We start from the raw sequence: 20,222 nt of genomic DNA on the forward strand, positions 1-20,222 counted from the left end.
TACCTTTGACAATTTAAATAAGCTACTCATGAGTTTCTTTCTATATTCTACCATTTCATATATTTTACACCAAAAAGATATTGCTCATTAGTCATCACGACTATAATCAGCATTTTAAAACTGCATTTCATAATGCTTTCAAATTTATATATAGGTCCACTTGGCATGGATGATTGGTCTTTTGTCTGTCCCATGATTGTGATGTTAGTGATTTTGTTAATATAATGAAGTTAGGAACTAATATTCTTGATTAAACTCGGTTTTTTTTTTTTTAGAAAAATTTTATTTATTAAACTAATAATTCTAACATATTCAATTCAGTTTGTCCTCTTTCTTTTTTGATTCTTGATTGGGGTTGATGACTGAACTTCCATCTGTTCCTTATTTTTAAAATTTGTTTTACGTGGTTTTTATTTTATTTTATTTTTATTTTTTATGAGAGGCCCATATGTCTGCCACAACACATGAATTTACAAATCCACCACAAAGCAGCCCATTTCTAAAAACGATCAATACTTCTTCCTATATTCTAATCCTTATGACGTGCAGAGAGGGTTGAATTTGAGGTATTTTTCAATCCAACCAACCTCTTTAGGTTGAGAAAACTAAAACCCAACCTATGATAATTCTAAAAATTAACCCACTCATGATAATTCTAAAAATTAATTGTGTAGTCGGATTGAGATCATTTTGTCGTGCTTAATAAGAACATTGAATTTGTTAGGTTTTTAGTATTGGTTCATTCCATGACATTCTCTTAGAGTATTTTCACTATTTAGAGTTTTCACTCTGTAAACAAATATTGTCTCTACATGATGTCTTTGTGATTGATGTTTTGAATTGTTTATGGGTGGTGTAGTTGGGTATAATGATTTGAATCTCGTGTTATTTATCCATTTAATAATTGAATCCATCGATTAAAATTGGTAGTTAAGTAGTATAAGGTCTAAACAGCGTAGCAGATTTTATCAAATTTAAGGGACATTTTGGGCTTTTGCCTTTAATTTTTTTTTTTTTATAGCAATTGCCCCTCTTTCAAAACTATAAAAGGATATGCTCCTGTTTTGATATTCGATTACCTTAAAATCGAGTTTTAATGAAATACTCGATTCATAGAAAATTGAGTTATACCCGATCAAACTTAAAAAATAAAAAATTTGCATGGAACTCGAGTCTCATGAAATTGAGTTCCATGAAAAAAAAATTTATAGGTGTGATCGCTCCATATTGGAGACCTATTATGGCGTTTTTAATCCCTATAGTGACGTTTTAAATACCTATGATGGCGTTTTACTGCAAAAAGTTTCTTTGCAGTCTGCGATGGACCAGGTTTAGCGAGCCCTATAGTGGCATTTTCAATCTATATAGTGACGTTTTTAATCGCTATAACGGCGTTTTCCAGCAAATTTTTTTTTCATTAATCTGATGCGATGGACCAGGTTTAGGGAGCCCTATAGTGGCCTTTTTAAGCCATATAGTGACGTTTGAAGCCCTATAGCGGCGTTTTTTTGCAAATATTTTTTCTATAAGTCTGATTGCCACATACTAGGTTTAGGGAGTCCTATGGTGGCGTTTTTAAGCCCTATAGTGACGTTTTTAAGCCCTATAATGGCATTTTAAAACTCTATTTCCATAAAATTGAGTTCCATGTTTTTTTTTTTTTTAATTTTTTTTTTTAAAGTTTGATCGGGCATACTCGATTTTATACGAATCGAGTATTTCATTGAAATTATATTTTAAGGTAATCGAGTATCGAAACAGAGACATATCCCTATATAGTTTCGAAATAGGGGCAAATTGCTAAATAAAAAAAAATTAAGGGCAAAAGCCCAGAATGTCCCAAATTTAAGTATCAAAATAAATTAAACTAAAAAAATTTAAACCAAGTTTCAAAATCCAAATAACAAACTTTTTTTTATACATATTTATAATTAATCTATTAATAACATGGATCTTTTTTTTTTTTTTTTTTTTTGAGAAACACACACACACAACGGAGAGGGAAAGGGGTTCTAACAATTAATAACATGGATTATGTTGGGTTAAATGAATTGAAATTTTAGCAATCCAAACCTAAACCAACCCAAATTTAAAATTTTTAAAAATATATTAAAAAAATCAGCCGATTCATTAACTCACGAAAAACCACATGGATTACGTATCCACCACAGAGCAGCTCATTTCAAAATGATAACGGTAGGATACTTCATGACATGTTTTGATCTTATGGGAGACTCAAATTATTATTTTTTTCCTAGCAAAACCTCTAACTGAATAAGAAAAAACTTTTTTTTTGCAATGGAATAAGAAAAAACTTTAAGTTCATTGACTTGATGTTATTTTATCGAGAGTTCCAGTTTCAAATGATTGAAATGAATAACTTGTTACAATTATTCTTAATCAGTTTTTATATTTGATGTGGAGTCTCTTAATTTTTTCACCCAACAAAATGGTATGACCTCACAATAAAATGAACACCCAAAAGAAGATATGGAGCCAAATATATTATTTTTATCAAGGTAGATAGGGAGGATCAACATTCTATTATATGATCCTCAATTGTATTAAAGGCCAGCTTGATAAATAAATCATGAACACTCAAATCAACAACGTTTCAAACCATTATCGGAGAATTTCAGGATACACCTGGCTGATTCCGCTTGTAGTCATAATATCTTGCGTGAACTATGGTGATCATCCTTAATTTTTTTTACTATTCAAAATAACTATGTAAAAATAAATATTGAGGAACATATAATAGTATGGGTCATTTTATTAATTTTTGGTTCATTTAAAGTTTCAAATAGCGATTTAATTAAAAAAAAAAAAAAAGAGTTTATGAAAAACAAACCAAAAGTCCAAAATCTACGCCAAAAAGGAAAAAAAGGGAAGAAGGAGAGCAAATGGTTAAAGGACAAAAGGTGATTCATAAAAGTCAACAATTGTTCAACAATAGGCATTTGAGAGAAAGGGGTTAACAGTACGCATTCCAATGAGAGAGGGGCTAAGAGACTAATACCATTGGAAAAGATTTTGTTGTGTGGAGTTTTGTGTAATTATCTGTTAAATATGTGATGTTCTGAAAAATATTTTTCGTTTGTAACTAACAGAAAACATTTTCCACTCTATAGATGTTTGTTTTCCGTCAACCACAAAAAAACATTCTACATTTACTTGTATTTTCCACTGCATCAAAACCAAAAAAATGCAAAAAACATTTTCCAAAATATCCTTTTTTACAAAAACATACGGAGCCTAACTGTAGCTCATATGCTTCTGTTGAATTCCTGCCACTTCCATTAAAGCATTTAGCCTGAAATTCTAAACGTTGGTATAAATTTTGAAGCCATTAACTATTTTTCCAAATATGTACTACTATTGTGCTAGTGAGATTATTTTAGGGAGTAATGCTATACATATATATATATATATTTGGAAGGGGGGGGGGGGTGGTGGTGTGTTTACACCATTCAATATTTCTAAATACAAATTTTAACAAATTCATCATTAAATTATATTATCTTTGCATATTCTTCATGCTTGCAAAATTTCAAGGTAATCAAAGGTCAATAGCAATGTCATTAATCAATTGTTTAAAATCAAGTTTTTGTAGTTTAAAATAATGCATAAAAATGAGTTTATGAATTAAATGGTAAATAAAATCAAATTGACATGAATGTTAAGAACATATAGAACATGCAATTCAATAGTGAGATTTTCAAATATGAATTTTATAACAAGCAATTGAATGGTATAATATTACTTACAGTTACACCAGGTATAACTTAACCCAACTCTATATATATATATATATTTTGAGAAAATTGAAGTAATGCTATATATACCAACAATTTCACAACAAATTTTACAGCTATTGAATTGGCAACTTATTATTAATTCTCATAGATCCACCACTCTACCATTAACAATTTGAGTCCTGTAAGATATTTAGAGCATACGATTGCTTATCAACTTACAAGCAATAAATAGCAAATTTTCATGGCATAAAATTCAAACCAGACTACGAATGAATGGCTGGTATCACTCCAAGGCTAATAATGCAACAATTATCGTCAAAATGCTGTAACTACAACAATTTATTGTTCATCGCATCCATTTTATCTTGGGGGAATTATTGCATACTTGTAGAGAAACCATTAGCATAAAACCACTTGCAGGTTTTTAGAGCAAATGTCTCAAATTAATATACACGAGCTTTAGGTGGGAATGTCTCAATCTCATCATCTAGCGTGTTCATGTGAACTGGCCTATAATCTAGCCGGACCTTCTCATTCTCCCAATGTCTGCAAACCAAAAATGAAAACAACACATAAAATAAAATAATTTCAAGCGGAGCGGAATATATAATTACAAATTATTGCTATCAAAATTAGAATGATAATAGCAATTCTTCAACACTTGACACAATTTTGATTGATGTGGATGCAGCAGACAGTGGCAAGACTACAAGAATTGGTTGCAAACAGTAAACAGGAGATAATGTAGATTCAAGACCAGTAAGTATGTTGAATTGGAATGATTGATGAATCCAGCTGTTGATGAAGAAGGAATTTTTTCTACCAAACCTAATTTGCTGGGTTGAGAAAATCTAGAACTGCCAGTGAACTGCCTACCAAAAGAATTGACAAGGTGGGGGTGTTCTGGCTCAGCAGTTTTTGCGGGTCAATCGTATGTATTAGAAAAATAATTCATCAAGAGAAATCATCAAAGGAATAGTCAGTTACATATTATCATCAACTAACAGAAAATCCATTTTTTATGTTTTTTTTTTGGGGGGGGGGGGGGTGGTGTGGGTTGGGAAATTAATAAGTAAAATATAAGTGCATGTATGTAGAGTTTTTCCATTAATCTGCTATGAAGGAATAAACAAAAAAGAATAGGATAAAAACCTTTCTTATGATATTGTCGTGATTCTCTAAGTGCATTCTTTGAAAAAGAAGAATTGCATGTTGTAAAAACAATCTTGATTTATGCCATAATTATTTAGACATAAAATATAATGTAAAAAATGTGTATTTTTTTAATTCCAAAGAAAAAAAAAAAAAAAGGTATAAAAAGTCCAGAGACTAGTATAGGTCTACTACTCCATGCAAATCCCAACTCGGTAGACTCTGACCACTTCCAGTGGGGAAGATTAATTGGCTACTAGTAAGAACAATCCCACCCTTGATTCCTACTGACAGGAAGGGAGAGAGATATATGCACCACTTTGAGAAGAAGAGGGGGTGATTTTTGGGAGAAGGGGCAGCAGCAATGTGATCTCACAGTGAAAGAAAATGAAATGTGAAAGTGAAAGAGCAGGGGGTTGGGTTAAGTGCGGTTGATTGGGCATGGGCAACCTCACCATATAAAAACCATTTCTGTATATGTAGGCAGGTTATGTTGGGTTAGAGCAGGCTAATTCAATTTGCACACTGAACTGACCAGCACATTTAGGGTTTAAATCTGACCAACCCGCACCAAATATTGTTGTAAACTCACACAGGTTGGCACGGTGCAGAGCAGGTTGTTGCACAACCCTAATATTGTTTGGCTTGCCATGGTTTTTCCACCTATTGAGCATTCATTCAGAAGCTGTAATGATTTCACTTTTCAGGTCATTTTTCTAGCAGTTGTATAGCAAGTGTTTGATATTTCAAGCAATTATAAGTAAAGAACTCTAAAAGATGAGGATGCACATAATAATATAAAGGAAAAATTACATTTTAAACTGTATAATTTAGTGTGTAACAAATTAAACCTTGAAGTTTCAAAAAGTAACAACTTAGGGTCTGTTTGGATATCGCTTATTGTTAAAAACTGAAAACTTATTGCTGAAAACACTGTAGCAAAATAATTTTTAAATGTGTGCCGTGGGACCCAGTTTTAAAGCAAAATTTGCTGAATTCCATACTTGCGGGTCTCGTGAACAGTGCACGGGACCCACAGAAAAAACACCAAACGCAGACGTTTGGTGTTTTTAGTGCAATCCAAGTATACACTTAAACTTTATAATTTCAAAAGTAAAACATTAAACCTCAGTCCGTTCTTTTTTTGATAAGTAAGGAATTTTATTGAAAAGAACTAGAACCACCCACTACACTAAGATGTGTACTTAGATGGCAGACCAAGAGAAGTTACAACTTACAACAACCAATAAGTTCAAACAAAGTAGTACGCAAATGGCGTGTTAAACCTTAGCTTTTGTGTTTAAGGTTTAATATAGGTTGAGGTTTTAGTTTGTTACTTTTTCAAACTTTAGGATTTAATTTGTTGCTTTATTAAACTTCAAGGTTTAATTTGTTACATTCTCTAAACTATTGGGTTTAAAATGAATTTTCCCCTAATGTAAAAAAGCATTTATAATTTTAGCCAAAATAAATAAATTGCTTGCACCTTCATTACTTATCAACCTCAAATGAGAAAAGCTGGGACTTTTAAAGCCATGAATAAATGATCAGGACTAGCAATAAGTTGACATGGTCTGGATTATTTCCAACACCACAAAATATGAGAACTTTTTTTGGTTTTTATGATAATTTTTATTGATATGGAGAAGAGAACAAAAAATTTAAACATATAAGGCTATAGCTCACCAACTGCCACTTCTTTATATAATCTGGAGTAGCTGCCTTCTCCTATGTTCAAATGCAATTTTGATTGACTCAAAAAGCTAAGCTTGCTCATAAGCACATTCTTCTAAACAAACCAATACTACAACTGCTATATGGCAATAGAGCATCCCTCATTATAATTAATTAAACCTCAATTACCATTCCTCCCTTTCTCTTTATCGACCATTTTACCCCTATGTTGAGGGCACTTTGGGTAATGAAAGATTCTCCTTTCCTTCCTGTCAAATCATCCCACTTTTGAGAAAATAAAAAATGGGCCCAAAGGTGGGATTTTATCCCTCCAAATCCGCTCTTTTCTCTATTCACATTCCCACACAACAGACAGACATTATTCCTTCCTACTTTCTCCTTTCCCTCTGATCTTTTCCCAATCAGTGTGAGACATAATAGCCCAGGTAGTTCAGGTATAAATATACAACCATCATTATGCAGGTTACTATGGAAATATACTCAAACTAAAATGCTAAACTTGCAGTAGGCTACCATGACACCACGCACCAACCAAAACAAACCACCCAACCCACATTTATGGTTCAGGATATGTGTTAGTAATCCAACAGAAGTCTGCCACTATCATAAGGGACTTAATTGTGACATTACACACCACAGAAAAAGCTTGATTTCTAGGTCTACTCCAATGACAATGGCAACCTATAATTTCAAATCAATGCTACTCTTTCAGAAGGGCTGAGAAGATAACTTACCCCAATGTGTGTTTCATCCAGTTCTCATCATCTCTTTTCTGCAAAACCAGAGAAACTTATCTCATTACACAGAAAAGTACTATGAAAGGGAACACATTAACTTCAAAAGAAACAAGACTAACCGTAAAATCTTCACGTGCATGTGCCCCTCTACTCTCTTTCCTGGCTTCAGCAGAATGCATTGTGATACAAGCATTTATCAAAAGATTTTCTAACTCTATAGTCTCTATCAAGTCAGAGTTCCTGTAAAAAAATTATAATTTAAGCTCATTAAAAAAAATGTGAATTCACATGAAACATTCTATCATTAAGTTCATTGTCCCCAAAATTTACCATATCAAACTCCGATCCTTCAATTGAACATCATGAAAGCTCTCTGATGCCTTGTCAATCAATTGACAACCTGCAGAAACAACAAAGAGAGGAGAAGATGGTCAAGATGCTCTTTATTTCGGCTGATTAAAAGGAGTAACAGTAGTATCAGTTTCCAACCCTGTAAAGATTCCTACAAGGAAAACTCGGTTTCTGTCATGGATGATGTCAAGTCTTGACTTCAAGCTACCGAATTCAGGTAAACTATGTAGGGAAAAAAAAAAAAAAAAAGGAGGAGAAAACTACAACTTGCAAAAAAGTACCTTCTTCTAATGTTTCCTGTGTACGGAACACAGCAGCATTATTTTGCATTATTCGTTGCATATTCAACCGAATTTTTGAAGTTGGTATTGAGCCATTTGAATTCCTTATTTTGTCCAGCCATGCAATAGTCTTCTCACCAGCATCCTTCTCCAAAGGTTTTTGTTTCTCCCCTACTCAATTTCAAGTGGAGGTATCTTTAGTTTCTCATACAGAATTCATAATCAAGTCTCCAAAGTAATTGTAAAATAAACTTGCCTGGTCTCTGAACTTCTGCAACTCTATTTGCACATGCTCGTCCAAAAACAACAATGTCAAGGAGGGAATTTGCACCAAGTCGATTGGCACCATGAACTGATGCACATGCTGCCTCACCAGCAGCCATTAATCCAGGAACTACAGCATCCGGATCATCACCTTTAATTGTAACTACCTGAGGAACAAAGGCATGCCAGTACGAAACAAGCAGATTTGCACAAAAGAACTACACAGTAGGCTATATGATGATTTCTAATTAAGGTGTCAAACAAAAATATCAATGAATACCAGACAATATTGTTTATTAGTGGCTGATTTTAAGAATCAAAGTTAACATTTAAACCACTATACTTACACATTATATGTTCCAACTTTGTTTATCATTTTTTAGCAAAGAAATGTCAACTGAAAGCAAAAAAGAATGGAGCCTCACAATTTCTCGCTATACCAGAATTTATTTTGTTTGTTATGCCTTGGGTCAGCTCTAGCTCAAATGGCACCACTGCCTTCTCCTATAAGAATGTGTGGAGGTTGAGTTTATGAGTTCAAAACCCATTGGTGCGTGCACAAGTGTTAGGAACCCCCACCATATCCAAGTAGAATAGAAAGGATTAAGCTAGTTAAAGTTTAGCACATTTTAATTAGAGTATAACACACGTAACACATTAATCACATGGGCTAATTAATTAGAGCACATGTTGAATAAGTAGGCATTGAATTGTATAAACAGTTGCATGTAATCTCATATGGGGACATCTTGAATTATAACCAATTTGTTGCTTATTGCATTTCTCTTTCTCTAATATTTCTGTCTCTCTCTCTTAACAATTCTTTGGAGGGTGACAAGCTCGAATTTAGTCAAAACTTATACAATTCCCATTAGGAACCATTGGATTCTTGACAATAAGGTTTTTTTTTTTAATACGTAATAAGTATTCCATTAAAACAAAACGAATAAGCAAAGGGTTTTACCCTAGTGCTCACAATGTGCAAACTTGCCTTTCTAAAATTTATAAAAAAATAAATTAATTAAAAAAAAAAAAAAAAAAAAAAAAAAAAAAAATGAGGAAAGAGGGGGGGTGGGGGGGATGATTGGGTGGGGAAGATCCTATGTTGTTGGGTTTCAAGAAAGCAGTATTGCATAAGTGATCACAGATCACAGAAACTTCTGACCAGCTAGTGCTGGGCTTGATTAAATCATCTTAGGTGTATGTTTTTCTTCAGTTGGAACACAAATTGCTATATCCACAATGGAATGCATATTGCTATATCCTAGGGTGCGAGACCACTCATATAAATATCTCAAACCACGTACTTGGGTTCATCAATATATTTTGGGTCAAATGCACTAGGACCCCCTAAGCTTTGGATTACACTTGGCCACTCCCCACCCCCCACAAAATTGGTACATGAACTTCAGCATTGTGCCAAATAGCCCAATTTGTTAGTGTGCCATCTAAAATCTAATGTTGCTTTCAATTTTAGAAAGGCAAAGTAAGGATTTTGGATATGCATGACACCTTCAACCAAAAAAAAACCCACCACCGAGGTTTCAAAATCAACCATCCAACCGCTTATGTCACCTTCAACAACCAGAAAAAGACCCAATCTCAAACTCCCCTCTAGCCCAAATTTTGATCTCTATTATCCAAATCCTATGGCCATGACAGTCTTGAAGCAAGAAAGAGAAAAGAACTTAAGGAGTCGAGAAGTGGGAGGCCACCACCAATGGTGGTGATGGAGACGACTGTCGATGTCAAAGTTGGGAAAGGAATGCTTAAGGAGATCTGGTCAGGGGTTTCCTACATAGAGATGAAGAAGAACTGGGCGAGCTTTATTTGCTTGTTTGGTTGGAAAGATGGCGAAGTATTATAAGTGTAAACAGCTTTCTGGGTTTTGTCATTTTAATTGCTAAATTATGGAATAATTTCACCTTAACCATAGCAAATAATTGTTTAAGGTTTGATAAGTGTATTTTTTCATTTAATATTCTTTGGACCCAAAATAAAAAACTTAATAAGAGAAATTTAGTTTACTTTATTTTCCTGTAACTTCTTAGAAATTAACAGGAGGATCATTAGTGAAATGCACCCTTTCTTGCATATGTCCTGCAATTTCTTAGAAATTTCAATTTAGCTTTTTGTAACTGATTGGATATTACTGATTGGAATTGAAATGCACTCTTTCTTGAATATGATCTTGTGCACTTACTGTTTGAAAAAGTAATTACGTGAAAAAATGAGTTATTGATCGGATAGATTATGCCTGACTCAAAGAAAAAGAAAAAGAAAGGAGAGCCACCATCAGCAGTGGCTCTGACGATGGATCGTGGCAGTGGCAGGTTGGTCATGGCAGCCAAGTGAGCAAAGCATTCAGCCATGGCTAAGGACTTAGGCGAGTGAAGAAGAAGAAAGTCAAACAAAAGAGAGAGATCTGAGTGTGGGATGTTAGATTTTGAATGGCACGCTAACAGAAGGAGCTATGCTGAATTACATGTACTAAATTGGTGCAAATAAAAGATGAAGTGGTGTAAGTGCAACAATCTCAAATTTCAGGGGGTCTTACTGCCCTTTATCCGTATAATTGTTTGTGAGCGTGTGAGAGAGAGAGTCACCAGCACAGAGTTCATTTATATTCAATATTGAGTACCAATAAATCAGCAAATACTATTAGTTACATTTGGACCATACAGATTATAAACCATAGAGTTGAGTTAGTTTCAAAAGGAACACATCAAATATGAGAATCAATTTTTAGAGTATGATGATTAATTTTAGAGGGCCTACTTTACATGAATTGCTCTAAATCATACCTCGCCATGGTAATTGGTGGGAATTCCACCCATGTTATAGTGCACAGTAGGTAAAACAGGAATAGGCTCCTTTGTAACATCAACACCAGCAAAAATGGCAGCAGTTTCAGAGATACCAGGAAGTCTCTCCTTCAATACTTCTGGAGGTAAGTGATTCAAGTGGAGATAGATATGGTCCTTCAAAGGTCCTGTAGAAGATTAAATTATAGTTATAAGAAAACATAAAACAAAAATGAAAATTTTAAAATTGCAGGTATGTGGATTTTACAATATATAACTTATGACTGCACACAAACAGTATGTATACATCCTACATGGATGTTTATTGTGAATGGTTATTAATCATTAATTTCATTGGGCAATGGCCATAATAAATACTTTGCACAAATTGTAGTATAGATCTACTATGTAACAACATTAAGGCCTAAGTCTTCCATTACTGGACAACAAGGCCACCAGGATGAAAAATATTTTTCTAGGAGCATGTCATACCTACACCACGACCCTCCCGAATTTCCATAGTCATAGATCTCGAAACAACATCTCGTGATGCAAGATCTTTAGCTGTAGGGGCATATCGTTCCATGAAACGCTCACCTTCACTGTTCCTAAGAATACCACCTTCACCACGGGATCCTACAAGTTGCAAATGAAAGTGCCAAAAAATGATTAAAAAATGATTAATTTTAAATTAAACAAGATTAACACAGTTAAAATCATAAAGGGTCAGAAAACTAAACAGAGTATTCAACCAAAAGCAATAATAGATCACCAAAATAACCCAAAAAGTACCAACCTTCAGTGATGAGGCAACCAGCACCATATATACCTGTTGGGTGAAACTGCACAAATTCTAAATCCTGCAGGAGGAATATATCATCAGAAAACATAGATACATATAATGATATGAAGTATAAAAGGCAAGTTAATATATAAAGCCAATATTGGACAAGCAACAAAATAAACCTCAAGTGGGAGCCCAGCACGTGCAACCATGGCATTGCCATCTCCCGTACATGTATGAGCCGAGGTTGCAGAAAAGTATGCTCTACCGTAACCCTGGGAGAAACATGACATATATCGATATTTTTGCTTAAAACAAATTAAGATGATCTTAATCGAAAAATCACCAGCCAGGAAATAAAAAATTTACAACAATTATAGTACCCCTGTAGCCAGAATTGTGGAAGCAGCACGGAACCGATGTAATGTCCCATCCTCCATATTTAATGCGATTACCCCCTGGCAGCTACCTGCAACATCAAGAGTCAAATAACCTTCCCATACAATCAACAAACCCTCTGTACTACCGGGGATCCAATGGAGCCACCCCCCCCCCCCCCCCCCCCCTTCTCTCCCAAAATAAAAAAAAAAAAAAAGAGTAACTCTTGAAAGTTTAGGTGGCTGAACATATTGCCACGGGAAAACACACGCAAAATTCAAAGAGCCATTGAGATGCATAGATTAAACAAAGTACAGATACAAAGTTATCCTCAGGTAATACCAAACAACCCCATGAAGAATATTCACCAACTAGGATGTATTGACTTGGGAAGCCTAGTGTGGCGAGCATGAGTGTGTTACAAATAAATATTTGTATGTTGTGATTGTAGGAATGAGAAAAGCTTATAACACCAGCAACATTTATGAAACCAACAAGATATGATGATATTGCAAGGAATAATATAAACTTAGTTAGATGATTATATTGGCATTTTCAACCAGCTCCAGGACAGTGTAAAGCAAGAGTTATCATGCAATAACTTACCATCACTGTTCATTATTAGATCCAAAGCAAAATACTCCACAAAAAATTGGGTATTATGTTTCATGGCCTGGCCATAGAGAGTATGCAATAAAGCATGTCCAGTTCGGTCAGCAGCACATGCACAACGATATGCCTGTCCACCTATAACAATAGAAAATAAGAGAAGCCAAAATCAGACCACTTTAAACACAATCCACAAGAAAGACTTCAAATTCCAAACATGGATGGCAGCAGCATCTTACCTTTTCCAAAATTAAGGCTTTGACCACCAAATGCACGCTGATATATTCTTCCATCTTCAGTCCGAGAAAATGGTAACCCATAATTCTCAAGCTCAATCACAGCTTTTGGTGCCTCCCTACACATATATTGAATGGCATCCTGATCACCTACATAAAATGCAATACCTTTGCATGTTAAAAATATAACTAGAACAACAGTTATAAATTTTGCAATGGGTGTGTCAGTGCATGACACTGTATGTCGATATTTCCAATAAGAGCATGTGACCTCAACCATTCAGAACCCACATAGCCTCCTTGCATAAAAAACTTCAATTTTAGCTCTCTTTGAGGTAAACACACCATTACATAGAGCAAGCATTACAAGCATAACAGGAAAACACAAGGCGTGGCTCTGGGAAGACACATTACTGTAAAAGGTGCCTAGATATGTAAAAACACACTAAACCAAATGTGGATGAAGCTAATACAAGCAATACAGGATCTCTATCCTCCTTGTAATTCATATAAGAAAGTAATTTGCAATAAACATCCAATCTGGATATTAAATAAGAGCACTGCAAATAAAATGAAAGATTTGTCTAGTTTAACAACATACCAAGCCAATCACTTCCCTTTACTGTGTCATACATGTGCCACCTCCAGTCATCTTCACTCATGTTGCCTAATGCAGCATTTATACCACCCTATGCAGAATTCAAATATCACAGTTAAGCAAAGGATCCAAGCCATTGACAGAAATTTAACATTGAGTCAATGAAGAGAGACGCATTAGTACACAGTTGATGAAAAAAGCAGAAAAACCAGACTTGGATCATTGATGTGGACACAAGATGAAGTTATGAACAGTGAAAATGACAGAAATAAATAATAGTCACCATTCGACTAGGTAAAGTGAAGAATTCATAATCGTCAACTTCAAATGCCCCCGATATAATGAAAGGAAACCAAATAATGGAATCATAATGGCCCAGGTCAATGTGGATAAAAGCACCCTTTTTTATCTTTTGGAAAGCAATTATATGGACAAAATTTATCAATTAGTTTATCACAACAAACACATAAGCCCAGCCAAACACTAAATACTACATGCTTCCTATAATGCAATGCGCATAAAAATCAAACATAATGTGAAATCATTAAAATGGCATTTGGTAGACCAAATACAGGCTACATACAGGCTTATATTATAAGTAACTTGAAGTAACTTTATAATCATCAATGGGTCATTCAAAAATCAGAGTCATGATCGTATGACTGAGAACATGCCAGTTACCAAAATACGGTAGAACATGCAAACAACCTCCCAAATCATACATGTCAATGACCATCTTATCCTACAATTATTACTCATAATGAAATTCAAAATGAAGCAAAGACAGAAAATGTTCGATACCATGAACAGGTTTAAATCCACACAACTGAACACCAGTGTCAAAATACAAAGACATACTAGTTACAATCTACACGAACCATAGTTGGTAAAACATTTACAAAAAAATATAAACATCTCAAACCTGAGCGGCAACAGTGTGTGAACGAGTAGGGAAGAGCTTTGTAATGCATGCTGTATTGAATCCATGCTCCGAAAGCCCTATGGCTGCTCTTAGCCCAGCACCACCAGCTCCTACAACAACCGCATCATATGTATGATCAACTACCGTGTATGAGGAGCGTCCCCCAGTCTGCCACAAACAAAATCCATGCCTTATAAGTTATAACTACTTGCAATCAAACCAATGCTAAAAATACAGCAGTGTACCCAAAAATAAAATTGTATATATAATACAGAACCTATGAAGATGGAGCTACAGTGATGAGACTAAACAACAGCGTTTTTATCCCCGTGATGTTATTTTCCACAACGTGCATCATTTAATCTCATCACAGTAGCTCCATCTTCATAGGCTCTGTGTATATGTGAGTGTGTGTGTGTGTATATATATATATATATTGGTAAGGCACACAGAGCGTGCTATTAAAGACATAGAATTGAAATATATATATATATATATATTTTGATCGATCGGTAAGGCACGCATGAAGCGAGCTATTAAAAAAAAAAAAAAAAAAAAAAAAAAAAAAAAAAACATAAACTCAAAGAAAGCATGAATAAATTAAAGGTTGTGGGAGTTACTATTGAGAATGAAGAAGTGCATTTTGTCCAACAATATAGTACTCAAGGGATTACTCAAAGAGTACAATGTTTTTTGTCCAACAATATGCACAATGAGTGATAGACCGACTTTTGATGAGTTACATGTCCTACTTTAGGCAAAGAAGAAACATATTAGAATTTATAAATACCAGTGAGTATCCCAAGGATAATGTCATGGCTATTTTTGTTGCAACAAATAGCAAAAACCCTAACTAAATCCTTTGCACAATTCTACCTAAACCAAAGAGGTGAAATAGGTCGTGGTAGAAACCAATAAAAAAAAAAGTTATAATTATAAACTATTTTACAATTAGTAATAATTGACTACAAATAAGTGAAAAAGTGCTGTTAGTGATAGACTAAGATAAAAACCAATATTAATTGGTCACAACAAGAAATCATAAAAATATTGCAAAATAATTTGTAATTATGACATTATTCTAAAAAAATAATGCTATAGTTACAAATCGCTTGAGCGTAACTTTTTTTCATTGTTTAAACCTCCACTTAACTACTACAAGAGTTAGGTTTTTTTGTAGTAGTACTTTTGGTTAAGTAATGTGTTTGAGCTTAGTGGGAGTGTAATTTAGTTTGATTCTAAAAAAATAACATTTTTCTAAAAAGAAACCATCATGATTGACTTATTGATGACATAATTAGGTTTTGATTCTAGAACCCCGGGGGATGGATGCATTTCAAATCTCTCAAAAATTAGACAATAGTCAACGTCTGAACAGTTCTATTAATACCCATGAAAATTAGGCTGGCGTTTTAGAGCCCAAGTGAGGCCACGCATGACTCATGAGCTAAAATGGTGGTCACGAAGAATAAGGAAACCAACAGAGCTACGTCAACTCACGACTGGTACGAGGAGGAAACACGCTGGCTTTCTTTTTAGCCTCCACGGATATGATGGAGACGCTAGCCAAGTGGCCACTATTCCCACCACTAATGGCCCAGTCCCATAAAAGGTTAGGCCCAAAAGTCACTTTGGGTGCAAGAAAAAGTGCGGAGTTTTCGTGAAGAATTCAATATTAAGAAAAAAATAAATTATTTTTGGGGGAAAAAAAAATCGTTGCAAATTCATGAAATTAAAAATGAGAGAATGTTATTTCAACTATAATAGAAATAGAGGAAAAAGAATAGTGTACATTATAATTTTCAAATAATGTGGAAATATTATTTATATTCCATTATATATATATACACACACATATATATGGGTTGAGTTCAAGTTACATTTGAAGTAACTCTAAGCGATATTATACCACTCAATAACTTGTTATAAAATTCATATTTTAAAAATCTCATCGTTGAATTATATGTTCTATATGTTCGTAACATTCATGCTAATTTTTATTCTAATTGGATGTTATTTACTATTCAATCCATAAAAACTTATTTTTTATGCATTATTATAAACTACAAATACTTGAATTTAAACAATTAATCGATGACGTGACTATTAATCTTTTATCACCTTGAAATATTGCAACCATATAGAATATACAAAGATAATATCATCTAATGGTGAATTTGTCAAAATTGACATCAAATTAAAAAAATATTAAGTGGTATAACATTGCTTAGAGTTACACCAAGTGTAACTTGAACCTAACTCATATTTTATATATATATATATATATATTGTGCGCACCAAAAATATAGGACATGGGCTTAACCTATACTTGGGCTCACAACCTATTTGTATTGTGAGTTTTGGATTTCCTACTATAGATAGTTCCTTGCTCGGAGACCCAAATGCACGCTCTAGTCCATGCAAACTCCACTCTTTTTCCTTTCTGAGTTGCTCTCCTTATCGCTGATATTGTTATCCTTCACCCTCTTTTCTCTCAAGAATTGCCAACCTCTACTTCTCACTCTATTCTCCTATTTATAACATGAGATAAGTGAAGGTGTTATGATTACTTCCTGATCTCACTCGTGTGAATGGGGGTCTAATTCCATCAGTCCTAAGTGGAAGTTTCGTTGGGAACAGTGGTAATGGCATTAGAACTGGTTCTTGCCTTCAAAAGGTTGTTTGGCAGTGATATTCCCCAAAGTAATACCGGGCCACGTAGACCTTATACCTTCGAGTAATCACACTCCCAACCAAGTTAAAGTTGATTGGGAGGGGCTTGCTTTTGACGTTTAAGACAGAATGGTCTCATTTCAGTTTTTGGGCTCAGATTGGGCCTCAAGGAGTGTTCGAGTCAAGGCCATAGGTCAATAGGGATAGGGTCATACATTGTATCACAAGGCTAGGGCCCAAGGCCCAACGAGCTTGGGGCCCTGCCCCGTGTGGCACCATAAGCCTAGAGTCTTAGGAACAATGGGCCCGGGGCCCTATCCCGTACACACACACACACATATATATGAAAGTTGCAAACTTTATTAAGAAACATAAGCCAAATTTGCTTGAAATATAGATGCGTGATGGGATATTTTTCATAAACCTATGACATGAATAATATGCATAACAATATTATGAGTAACAGAATTTCCTTCATGTCGAATATGAGAAAAGTTAAAACTACAGAAAAACTTTGTTAATATTTTTGCATCTCATATCGTAAGACCAAAGGAGGCAAATGAAGGGGATTAATCACTAACTCATAGTCACCTTCAATTATTGCAGAAGAAATCTCAATTTCTAAAGCAAATTTTAGTACTCTCATTGCTGTCATCGCTACAACTTCAAAAATTAAGAGAGTCTACTTTGGGTCATTGAGGCTATAATCATACTCGATTATCTCTAACAACCACATCGATACCATCTATTTTCATTTGTGAGCACAACTCCATCAAAGTTGATTTTACCGTTGTTGGTAGAAGGCAAAGTCTAAGTAAATTGGGTTTGTTTGAGGGAGATGTAGGCCGTGGCTAAGTTTGCAAAAATCAAAACGTGACTCTTGAGCTTGCTGGTAGACCGAGTTAATGGGGAAAACCTGGGATGAATTCCGAAGCTTGTTCCTTCTAAACCAAATTGTCCATGAAATTGTGGTAAAAAGCTCTAGATCTTTCCAGTTTCTATCCCATACTGGACTCACTTTGAAAAGTTATAAAAAAATAACACTCAAACGAAAGTCCCAATGGGAATATCTTCTCCAAACCTTTGAAGTATGATTATCATTTTTTGAGATAAGATTTAAATTAACTGATGACAACTATTTTTCCTTTATTGCTAAGTGAAAGAGAATTACCAAATTGGATTTTGGATTTTGGTGATGGACTGATGGTTTCACACACAAGAGTCAGGACACTTGCTGTAAAGCCCATATCATTACGCGGAAGGCTTTATGGGTTTAGTCCACAAAAGGGGTTCACTGGAGTGTTTTACACAAAATGACGACTGGATTGGGCTAGCCCTCAACCCCTCACATAAAACAAAGAAATGGGCTTGCACTCAGTTGGACTTGGTGATGTTACCAACGTAGTCACGCACAAGCCCAGGTGATCACTTTCAAAGTTTTACTGGTTTTGTCCACGCTCTGGTGATGCGAACAATATGATGCCTTTTGAAATTTGAATTGGGTTGTTAAACGAAGAGTTCTCTCTTCTTCTTCTTCTCTCTTTTATTTATTTATTTATTTTATGAGAAGAGTTCTCTTTATTAAACAGGAAATCGGAAAGGAAGAATATTTAGTTTTTTCTCTTCTTCCAAGTTCCAACATGTTGTGTGACAATTGAAAATAAAAAAAAAAAAAAAAAAAAAAAAAAAAAAACATAAACTCAAAGAAAGCATGAATAAATTAAAGGTTGTGGGAGTTACTATTGAGAATGAAGAAGTGCATTTTGTCCAACAATATAGTACTCAAGGGATTACTCAAAGAGTACAATGTTTTTTGTCCAACAATATGCACAATGAGTGATAGACCGACTTTTGATGAGTTACATGTCCTACTTTAGGCAAAGAAGAAACATATTAGAATTTAGAAATACCAGTGAGTATCCCAAGGATAATGTCATGGCTATTTTTGTTGCAACAAATAGCAAAAACCCTAACTCAATCCTTTGCACAATTCTACCTAAACCAAAGAGGTGAAATAGGTCGTGGTAGAAACCAATAAAAAAAAAAGTTATAATTATAAACTATTTTACAATTAGTAATAATTGACTACAAATAAGTGAAAAAGTGCTGTTAGTGATAGACTAAGATAAAAACCAATATTAATTGGTCACAACAAGAAATCATAAAAATATTGCAAAATAATTTGTAATTATGACATTATTCTAAAAAAATAATGCTATAGTTACAAATCGCTTGAGCGTAACTTTTTTTCATTGTTTAAACCTCCACTTAACTACTACAAGAGTTAGGTTTTTTTGTAGTAGTACTTTTGGTTAAGTAATGTGTTTGAACTTAGTGGGAGTGTAATTTAGTTTGATTCTAAAAAAATAACATTTTTCTAAAAAGAAACCATCATGATTGACTTATTGATGACATAATTAGGTTTTGATTCTAGAACCCCGGGGGATGGATGCATTTCAAATCTCTCAAAAATTAGACAATAGTCAACGTCTGAACAGTTCTATTAATACCCATGAAAATTAGGCTGGCGTTTTAGAGCCCAAGTGAGGCCACGCATGACTCATGAGCTAAAATGGTGGTCACGAAGAATAAGGAAACCAACAGAGCTACGTCAACTCACGACTGGTACGAGGAGGAAACACGCTGGCTTTCTTTTTAGCCTCCACGGATATGATGGAGACGCTAGCCAAGTGGCCACTATTCCCACCACTAATGGCCCAGTCCCATAAAAGGTTAGGCCCAAAAGTCACTTTGGGTGCAAGAAAAAGTGCGGAGTTTTCGTGAAGAATTCAATATTAAGAAAAAAATAAATTATTTTTGGGGGAAAAAAAAATCGTTGCAAATTCATGAAATTAAAAATGAGAGAATGTTATTTCAACTATAATAGAAATAGAGGAAAAAGAATAGTGTACATTATAATTTTCAAATAATGTGGAAATATTATTTATATTCCATTATATATATATACACACACATATAT

At 34.3% G+C, this 20,222-nt stretch overlaps 1 protein-coding gene across 1 annotated transcript; it reads right to left on the reverse strand.

Moving 5' to 3' along the window:
- Positions 1-3,863: 3,863 nt before the first annotated feature.
- LOC112003267 (succinate dehydrogenase [ubiquinone] flavoprotein subunit 1, mitochondrial) lies at positions 3,864-14,764 on the reverse strand (the record flags this gene model as incomplete). Its single annotated transcript, XM_065780303.1, has 15 exons — positions 3,864-4,304; positions 7,340-7,377; positions 7,462-7,582; positions 7,673-7,742; positions 7,975-8,145; positions 8,231-8,405; positions 11,043-11,230; positions 11,535-11,678; positions 11,839-11,902; positions 12,009-12,101; positions 12,210-12,295; positions 12,811-12,951; positions 13,053-13,199; positions 13,651-13,738; positions 14,570-14,764. Coding segments are annotated over 15 exons (1,824 nt in total), but the record flags the coding sequence as incomplete, so codon positions are not given.
- Positions 14,765-20,222: the final 5,458 nt, after the last annotated feature.

This window comes from Quercus suber, unplaced genomic scaffold (genome assembly GCF_002906115.3).
Source record: "Quercus suber isolate HL8 unplaced genomic scaffold, Cork oak 2.0 scaffold_231, whole genome shotgun sequence".
Taxonomy (NCBI): Eukaryota; Viridiplantae; Streptophyta; class Magnoliopsida; order Fagales; family Fagaceae; genus Quercus; species Quercus suber.